General features: G+C 34.6%; 1 protein-coding gene across 1 annotated transcript in view; it reads right to left on the bottom strand.

The window, feature by feature from the left end:
- The window catches only part of ANKHD1 (ankyrin repeat and KH domain containing 1), a 110,889-nt gene that overhangs the window by 66,602 nt on the left and 34,915 nt on the right, over positions 1-9,372 (bottom strand). Inside the window, exons 7-10 of the mRNA XM_019472282.1 lie at positions 7,959-8,053; positions 4,255-4,492; positions 3,840-4,031; positions 2,232-2,341 (exon numbers count right to left, since the gene is read on the bottom strand). Coding sequence (XP_019327827.1) covers positions 2,232-2,341; positions 3,840-4,031; positions 4,255-4,492; positions 7,959-8,053 — 635 coding nt within the window. The remainder of the gene's footprint in view (positions 1-2,231; positions 2,342-3,839; positions 4,032-4,254; positions 4,493-7,958; positions 8,054-9,372) is intronic.

Raw genomic sequence — 9,372 nt, 5'->3', positions numbered from 1 at the left:
GGGGAGTGAGCGAGCGGCTGTGTGGGGCTTAGTTGCTGGCTGGGGTTAAACCACAACAATGGATTATAGCTTTTTATAACAAAGTACTTCAATATTGTTTTTAAATACCCAATAAAACCCCAAAAATCTATCCTGCCTCTACTGAAGTGGCTGATGCTCAGTACCCAACACTGAATTGAGCAAAATCAGCAGGTGTGCCAAAAAAACCACAAACACACCCCCATTAACATGACCTTCCTCCCTGGTAGGAACATATGAAGCAGAACTTTACTGCAGAAGAATTAATAAGGCCTGAAAAAAAAGTATATTCACAAAGAAGAGTGGGAGTATTATTAATTCACAATTAGAGCATTACTTTATTTATATTTGTAAATATAAACCTAAAAAAATAAAATACTTCATTTAAGACTGAAATTTAAGTAACTTCATTAGGATGTTGATTTATCAGGTTCAATGATAAACTTTTCTGGCATTTTATTATTTAAAAGGAACAAAAACCCTATAAAATATCCAACCAAAACCCCAACCCCCTTCAGAAACCAAAAAAAAAAAAAAAAAAAAAAAAAAAAAAAAAAAAAAAAAAAAAAAAAAAAAAAAAAAAAAAAAAAAAAAAAAAAAAAAAAAAAAAAAAAAAAAAAAAAAAAAAAAAAAAAAAAAAAAAAAAAAAAAAAAAAAAAAAAAAAAAAAAAAAAAAAAAAAAAAAAAAAAAAAAAAAAAAAAAAAAAAAAAAAAAAAAAAAAAAAAAAAAAAAAAAAAAAAAAAAAAAAAAAAAAAAAAAAAAAAAAAAAAAAAAAAAAAAAAAAAAAAAAAAAAAAAAAAAAAAAAAAAAAAAAAAAAAAAAAAAAAAAAAAAAAAAAAAAAAAAAAAAAAAAAAAAAAAAAAAAAAAAAAAAAAAAAAAAAAAAAAAAAAAAAAAAAAAAAAAAAAAAAAAAAAAAAAAAAAAAAAAAAAAAAAAAAAAAAAAAAAAAAAAAAAAAAAAAAAAAAAAAAAAAAAAAAAAAAAAAAAAAAAAAAAAAAAAAAAAAAAAAAAAAAAAAAAAAAAAAAAAAAAAAAAAAAAAAAAAAAAAAAAAAAAAAAAAAAAAAAAAAAAAAAAAAAAAAAAAAAAAAAAAAAAAAAAAAAAAAAAAAAAAAAAAAAAAAAAAAAAAAAAAAAAAAAAAAAAAAAAAAAAAAAAAAAAAAAAAAAAAAAAAAAAAAAAAAAAAAAAAAAAAAAAAAAAAAAAAAAAAAAAAAAAAAAAAAAAAAAAAAAAAAAAAAAAAAAAAAAAAAAAAAAAAAAAAAAAAAAAAAAAAAAAAAAAAAAAAAAAAAAAAAAAAAAAAAAAAAAAAAAAAAAAAAAAAAAAAAAAAAAAAAAAAAAAACCACACAAGCAGGGAGTGTGGAAAAAGAAAGGAGAATAGTGGGAGAAAAAACAAAAAGGCAACCAGAAGAACAAACTTCCCTGCTTATGCCTTATTAGACATAAGGCTCCTAAACTGGACTAACACATCAATTGCTTTTTACTGCTTAAAAGCCAAACAAACATTAAATCCCTGTAGCTGATGAAGAGGCAGTTTTAGGTCTCCCACTACATAATATGAAAGAAGTCAAGACAATTATGTAAACAACTTAATTATGATTAAATGCATTACAGAAAATAAACACTGTGAAAGCAATATGCTAAAACCAAGACTTACAAGAAAGAAAAGAGTTCTGGAACAAAGAAAAGAGATCATATTATGCTGGTCATTTAAAAGGCATTGCTTAGTTTGGGGTTTTTTGTGTTGTAGTTTTAAAAAGTTAAGAGACTGCCAGTGTTCAGAAACTAACACTAAAATAGAGAAGTAATAGCTCCTAATACTAAAGCATTTTAAATTCGGAGCAGTGGAGCAGGTAAACTCTAATCCACAAGAGTTTGGGAATAATAAAGTAGCATAATGAATAAAGGCAACGCAGAAATATATCCCGCTAAACAACTAAACTTACAGATTATATTGAAGTTAAGATAATCAACTGTAACAAGTGTAAGCTATAGCTAAAACTTTTCACTTAATGGATGAAAGATTACCCAATAAGAATTTTTTTTTTAGACCAAACAGAATAGTCTTTTTAAAAAGTTTCTTTCTTGCCTCTTTTCACACCCATATATGAATCTCAATTGCTAAAATCATCTTCCTGCTCTATAAGCATATAAGCTTTAGCATACAGTTTGAAACCAAAGTACTTTCCCCATAAGATGCAGCAGAAGTCTTACCAAATCAGCACCAGCTTGAAGCAACACATCTGCAACATCAGTATGTCCATTTTCACAGGCATAGGTCAAAGCTGTATCTCCTGTCGCTGTGGTGGCATGAACATTAGCTCCTAGAAACACAACATTAGTTTTTTCTTATTGGACATCTCCTTATCAAGTATTTCATATCAGATAAACACAAAAACCAAGGCACTTTATCTGTGACAACAGCTATATCCTACTGAGCAACAGCTTTCACAGCCCAAGGGCATTGCTCTCATGGTAAAAATTGCTCTCGTGGTAAAAATACTCTGAGGAGAGGGGATAAGCCAAGGCACGGAAAAGGCATGACTGGCAACCTAAGCACTTAAACCTATATGTTCACTTATTCCTAAATTCCCTCTACAGCAATGAAGATTTCAGTTGTTACAACAAATAAAAGTGAATCCAGACAGTTGTCTAGACTATCCCTTTAACAGGGAGCTGCATGCCAAGGAAAACCAGACAAAATGCATGTCATTGAATTAGTATTAATACTAAAAGACCACACACTTCTACAAATTTCATTTCTTCCCTGCTTTTTAAAATCATGTGCTTTAAAAACATTTTGTTGAAATAATTTGACTACCTTCATATATGCCAGCTACATGAAAACTATGCATGATTCTTGCTATATAATGCATTATTCTTCAAAAAAAAAAATTCCAATGTGATTAGCTATTTTCTTATTTTCAAGGTGTGAGATATATTTAGAGACTCCCTGATGCCAAAACAAGGCTCCCCAGTTAACTTTCTACATTATCAGAAGTGAAGTGCAAGCAGCGTTCCAAGTGAGCTGGTGACGGGTGTCACATGCTGGTGTCACTGCACAAAGAGACACAGTTGTTACTGTCCCTCGATGAGCAGGGAGCATTACTTTCTAGAATTACAAGTCCCGACAATTTTATGCTTATTCTTAGAAAAGAACATACAAATAAATCACCTCCCGTAACAAGGAAGATTTCCAAAATGCAGCTCCTTTTTATTTATTATTTTAAGCAGTATTACTACACTTTAGTGTCTACCAACTTTAAACTGACAGATGAACATTGAAGTGTCATTTCCCCCCAACTCCAGCAAGATTTAATTTTTGCTACTGTATAATGTAGTAGTAAAACTCATTCATCACAGAAATTCAGCACATTCCAGAATCTGTCTTGCACACTATTTCCCAGGGCACAATTCCTAAAGTACTGGTTATTCAGGGAGATTGGCTGCAGATAATCAGGCTCAGTCAAAGCAGGAATAGCATACAAAAACAAGCATTATCTGTTTTATTATTTATAGTTATTTATTTATTATCTGTTTTATTAACAGTTTCTCCTAAATACAGTTAGCTGGAAACAATGTTGTAACGAACTGATGGTTTTTAGATATGCAACAGAATCCAGCGCTCCATGAGGCACTTTCCTCTGTTAACAGTAACAAACAATATTAAGGTGTAACATACACTTTTTTCTTCTTGCTAAGGTATCTGAGAAGATAGTTTCTTGTTACAACACTGCCACCATCCAGCCCAGGTATCATCTAAATCATATAGAACATAGTCTGTAATACCTGTGGGCTAGATCATTTACACTGTACACATACCTGCTGCCAGCAAGTATTTCACCAATTCAAGATGACCCTCTTGAGCAGCTTCCATCAAAGGTGTTGAGCAACCAAGTTCTATATCAGCTCCTGCCTTAATAAGGAAGTCAGCTACTTCAGAAAACCCTCCACAACATGCCAGAGTAAGAGCTGTTTCCTGCGTTTCTTCTGTCTGTGCATTTATATTTGCCCCTAGGAAACAAAATAGCTGTTATTTTAACTGCCCAGACACAGGGTAGGAAGATGAATGCTCATCACCTCCACAGTTTGGGTGTTTTGGCTTTGCTCTGTAGTTACAGCAATGAGCAGTGACAGCCACACACTACATCAGAGGAATTTGCACAGAATACCTAATAGCGAACGGTCAACACTGCATTCTTCATAACGAAAACTCAAGAAATGACAGTGATCTCACCTTGTGCCAGCAGCAAGGCTACCATCTCTTCATGGCCTTCCCGGGCAGCTTCCATTAGAGGAGTATAACCTTCATCATTAACTTCCTCCAGGTTAGCTCCCCTTTCGATCAGAAGAGCTGCTAACTCCACATGTCCACCACAAGCAGCCAGAGTGAGTGGAGATTCAAATGAATCTGCAGGCATATTCACTTGAGCACCACTGTCTAAAAGCAAGCGTGCCACTTCCACATGTCCATCCTACAAAACAAAGGTGAACACAAAAATCAGAAACAATTGAAGTCACTTGATGCTGTAGTTGCAACCACTATCATACTAGGTCTGAAAATGATCCTAAAAAGACAGGGTCTTTTTACTTATGATGGTTCAATTTATGACATAGTTATGGTAATACTTGGATTAAACTGACATTTAGGTTTCCACCTACATCTAAGTTAGGTTTAAATGCATGAGGAAAAAAGAGCTAGATGTATGTTAGGGTTTTTTTTTTTTTTTCTTTCTTTCTTTCTTGGGGGAGTAGGGAAAGAGTTATGGGATAAGACTTTCTTAAATATCCAGCAAAATACCTGGGACACAGAAGTAAGAGATAGCAAACAAGTACCATAAGTAATAAACCCACTCCCTGACTAAACCCCAAAACAAGCATTGGAAAAAAGATTTTCTTTTTCTTTGTAGTTGATTCGTGGCTTCTACAGACAAAAAAAGCTCCAACTGGCAGTTTCTAGATCCTGGGGAAGATACCTGCAGAGAAACTGAAGTAGGTTACAATGAGGTAGGTAACAGGTGGAGGGAAGACTCAAATAAATCTTAAAGGAGACTGAAAAGTGCGTTGGGGTGAAGCAATCTTTGCCATAGAGGGAAGAGAATTAGAATTGCTAGAGCAGTCCATTTGAGCCCTTACCAATCAAAACATATAAATGCAGCTGTCAGCTTCTCAAGAAACTATTACTAAACTCCTCAAAGTTACCTGAAATAGACCAAGTACCAAAAATCCATGTTTCACCTAAGGTGTGGCTTGTAGAGAGCCACAATACCTCTGAAAAGGGGAAAACGTAAAGAAGTTTTGGCATTAGGAAAGGAGAAACTCTCACATGGTTTCTCCCTCCCATATAACTTAAGAAACTGAGACCCAAACTTGTGGAACAATTTGGAAAATAAATGTTAGAAAACTGAAACTGATTATAAACTACACCTAATGAAGGGGGAAGGTTCAAGTCATGCAAAGAGTGCTCAGTGAGATATAGAAGGTCTGAGGGTCTAATCAGAGGACGTTTCATACTAGATCTTTCTTCAGCATATACAATTAAGGATAACTTAAGGATGGAAAGGGAACTCCAAGTAGAAGACTTGAATCGAAGCATTTGTATCTTTGTATCTCTCAGTGGAGAGAAAACACTTGCTGCCTTGCATACTGCAGGTGCATAGTATTAGGTGCATCACCTTGGTCACTCCATTTGCCATCCAAAGAAATATGGGGTTCTTCAGAAGGAGTAAACTGTCAGCCAGCTTTGATGATTTAGAGCCCTGTGTCCTGACACAGTGGTATTCCTGGGATTTGACAGTTAAGACGGATTACTTCTTTAAACTAGCCCCAATGCATACTGACAGATTTTGCTAGAGAACTAAAGAATCCTTTTTCCTGAGGAAAACATAAAAAGGGCAATTTCAGTGGCAAATAGCAGAAGATTTTATGTTGTGCCCTTGGAAGGAAATCTAAATAAAGTTGGGCAGTACTAAAGGGCAAAAAAAAGACATTAGAAGGCCTCTCTGCCCAAGGTTCAAGCCAGAGCTGTCCAGGCTAGGGCACTGATACCTAAGGGTGATTTATAAAAAGTTATAAAGCTAAGAATTCCACTAATTCCCAAAATTAAAGAACTTCTTAAGTATTAAGAACAGCAACCTCAAGCGAACTATCAGTTCTCCATTCTGACCTCACCAGAATTGTCAGCCACTAACTCAAACAGCTGACACAGAGCTATAGAAAAGGGGGCAAGAGGGATATCAAACATGCAACTCCCGTCAACACTTGTCTTAAGTTGACCACGAAGCAGGGAGTAAGTAACCTGAGATTGACAGCAATCAAGTCTGTAAATTAAAGACAGGCTGTTGTTCTCAGAGAAGCTGGCTAAAAGCCAACAACCACCTCATCTAAAGGCATTATCCTAAGTGTGGCATTCCATCTTGACAAGAACATTCTAAAACTCAGAGGCACTTACAATATAATTGGTGATCAGAGACCAGACATCTCAGCTTCCTGTATTTGCAGCATTCATTAGTTGGAAAACAGTGAAGACCGGGAAAAGTCACAATAATTTGGTGGAACGGTTCCCTTCTGCAAGGGTGCAGCCGAAAGATAACAAGGAACAAACTCCATCATTCGACTTGGAGTTGGGACTTCAAAGGATCAATTTCCTCTCTGTTGCTTTTCAAGGTCAATACACACTCTGTAATGCAAACTAGTCTGAAACAGCCAAGAGCTAAAAGTGTGCAGGCAACCCATACAACTTTATCTTCCTCAAGCGAGACACTTCATAGCCTCCAAGACAAAACAGTGCTCAGACTGTATCACCATGAAAGGGAAAAAAGAAAAAAAAAAAAAGACTAAACCTGAACAGAAGAGTGGGCTGATTAAAACATTCGGTTTGCAGTCATGCTGCAATCTCCTTTAGGTGACAGCATACACCCACTGCACCTGCGTCCTTCTGAACTCCTTATTGGCACTAGGCTCTCATACAGAGAAGACTATTCAAGGATACTATTACCATCTCACTATTGGAAGACTTCAACACAGCTCGAGACATTATAATCTGACCTTGGTCACTTGCATCATCACCTCACAACTGCACTAAAAGAACACTTGATCCTCCAGCTCTCAGACAACTAGAGGAACATTGCAGCCCATCTTCTAAGGATTATAGGCTACTGGGAGCAAATTAAGTTTTCCCCCATTTGCTGTGCTTCCTATGGAAACAAGGTCCCTATTCTTTCTTCAAAGATGTTCCCCAGCTTGAAGAATAGATAAAAAGGTCACCTAAGGTCTGGACAAAAATGATTGCAGATATATTTTGACACAATAGCACAATCTTTATTAAGATGAAGCTCTTGGAGAGGGAAGTTTTTCCTCAATGGCTGCTTTGAAATTATATGAGTTGCCCAAGAACTAAGAACTACTTTTGACCTACCATTTTATTTTCAAAAGAAAAACCTCACAGCACCATTTACAGAAACCTAAAAAAGAACAAACCATCTCTACATGCAAAACACTTCCTGCAGTGGTGAAAGGACAAGTGTAATGCATTAGTCATCCAGCTCAGTGCACTTCTGGAAGGCTCATACCATGATGATCTGAGAGACCTTATTTATAAAGGCAAAGGTGGAAAACTAACTCTAACACTGCAAAAGAAACAGTGACTTGGGCTCAACCTACTACTTTACTGTACTGCAGATTAGTTACCCCTACGCTTCACATAGGGAGCATTTAAACAACACATCACATCCCCAAAAATTAGAATAATTTTTCCCTATGACCAATTAGACTGAGAAGCTGGCCACCTGTAGTAACTATAATAAAGGCTTTCTTACGATAAAAACTCACACACACTCACTTGTAGACCCAAAACAGCTTGTTAACAAAGGCTCACTTTATTTTATCATCTCTTTTCTTCCTCTCATTGAAAAGGGAGCAGTACAAATAAAGGCTATTTACCATGCAGGCCTCCATTAGCGCTGTGTGCATCTCATCTGTTTTATGTTCTTGATCAGCTCCAGCTTCAAGCAAGAAACGAACCATATCTAAATGGCCTTCAAATGAAACAGATCAAAATAAATAAGCATTTAATATCATAAAATTTTAGCAGTACAGACAATACACTTAGTGAAATCATTTAGAATTTCATAGTTTGCTACTGCAATTTTTACAAGTTATAATTCGCAAACCTGCTCTTTTTAAAGTACTCTAACTACTGCAAAACGGACAGCCAGACTTTAGACGGTCTTTCCCAAAGATACTACCCAACGATGAGATGAAGACAGACCTCTCTAATTCAAGTTTACACAACAGGAACCTTTCCTTGCGACTTCAAGCTATAAAAGACTGTGCTTATTCCTTACTCAACTGTATAGTGATGTATCATTTAAGTGTTCCAAGGCAGCATACAATTGAGGGGGATTATCTTTTAGAGATAGGTCCATGTAGATCTGAACTTAACTTTAAGCTTTTTAATCATAGCTTTCACAGACATATTTCTGAGAACTGATACACACATTATGTCATATTATGTTATGTGACACTATTTTTAAAAGCTTCTACTGAACTTTACCAATACTTGTTTTCAACTCTATTATGACTTCTGTCATTTTAGAATTTGTCCCTTGCAAGTTATACATTTTATCCTCTCAATAAGCACCCTCCTCCAAGACAAGACTTAGTTTTACATAAACTGATCGGAAAACAAAGTAGCTCAACCATCTTGCCAAAGATAATACAGGAAATCTCTAGTCAATGAAGATCTTGCATTACATCACTTATTAAGTTTTAGGTCACAAGAAACAAGAATGCCCCTCCAACATATTCAGGAGTACTATTACTGGAATTTCTCTGTAAGGAACTACTGTATGCTGCAGGAAATCCATAACAAATCCAGATGCAAGTTTTCAGTTGGGTTATACATAGTATGTATCCTCCAATTCTGACCACAGAGGTAAAACCTCTGTGATAAGAGGTTACTATGACAATAATCCACATCCTTAAAGCTTCTATGAAAAACAATTGTTAGAAATTTTATGGAGGTTTTTGGAAGAAAAAACTTGGAAACACATTGGATTACCATTGCACTAAGTTACTTTATACAGAAACTTTAAATAGCAAAAGAAATTAAGTCAGAAGCCCATAAAAGTTCCTAATATGTAACAATTCATAGACATCCTCCAAAATTACACTGAAGGAAAAGTATCCAGTAATAACACTAGCATTTCCACCCCATCAGGTATTCCAGGAACATTAGTTCTAACTTCACATTTTCCTAACAACTAACAGAGATGTTTTCAGAGCTCGCAGAGAGTTGGTGAGGGGAATCTAAATGAAAAAGAACGCGGTAGTGGGGGAAGAGGAGAGTGGAGGT

This window comes from Aptenodytes forsteri, unplaced genomic scaffold, assembly GCF_000699145.1.
Source record: "Aptenodytes forsteri isolate BGI_AS27 unplaced genomic scaffold, ASM69914v1 Scaffold19, whole genome shotgun sequence".
In the NCBI taxonomy this organism is placed as follows: domain Eukaryota; kingdom Metazoa; phylum Chordata; class Aves; order Sphenisciformes; family Spheniscidae; genus Aptenodytes; species Aptenodytes forsteri.
This window is presented reverse-complemented; position numbering and strand designations above follow the sequence as displayed.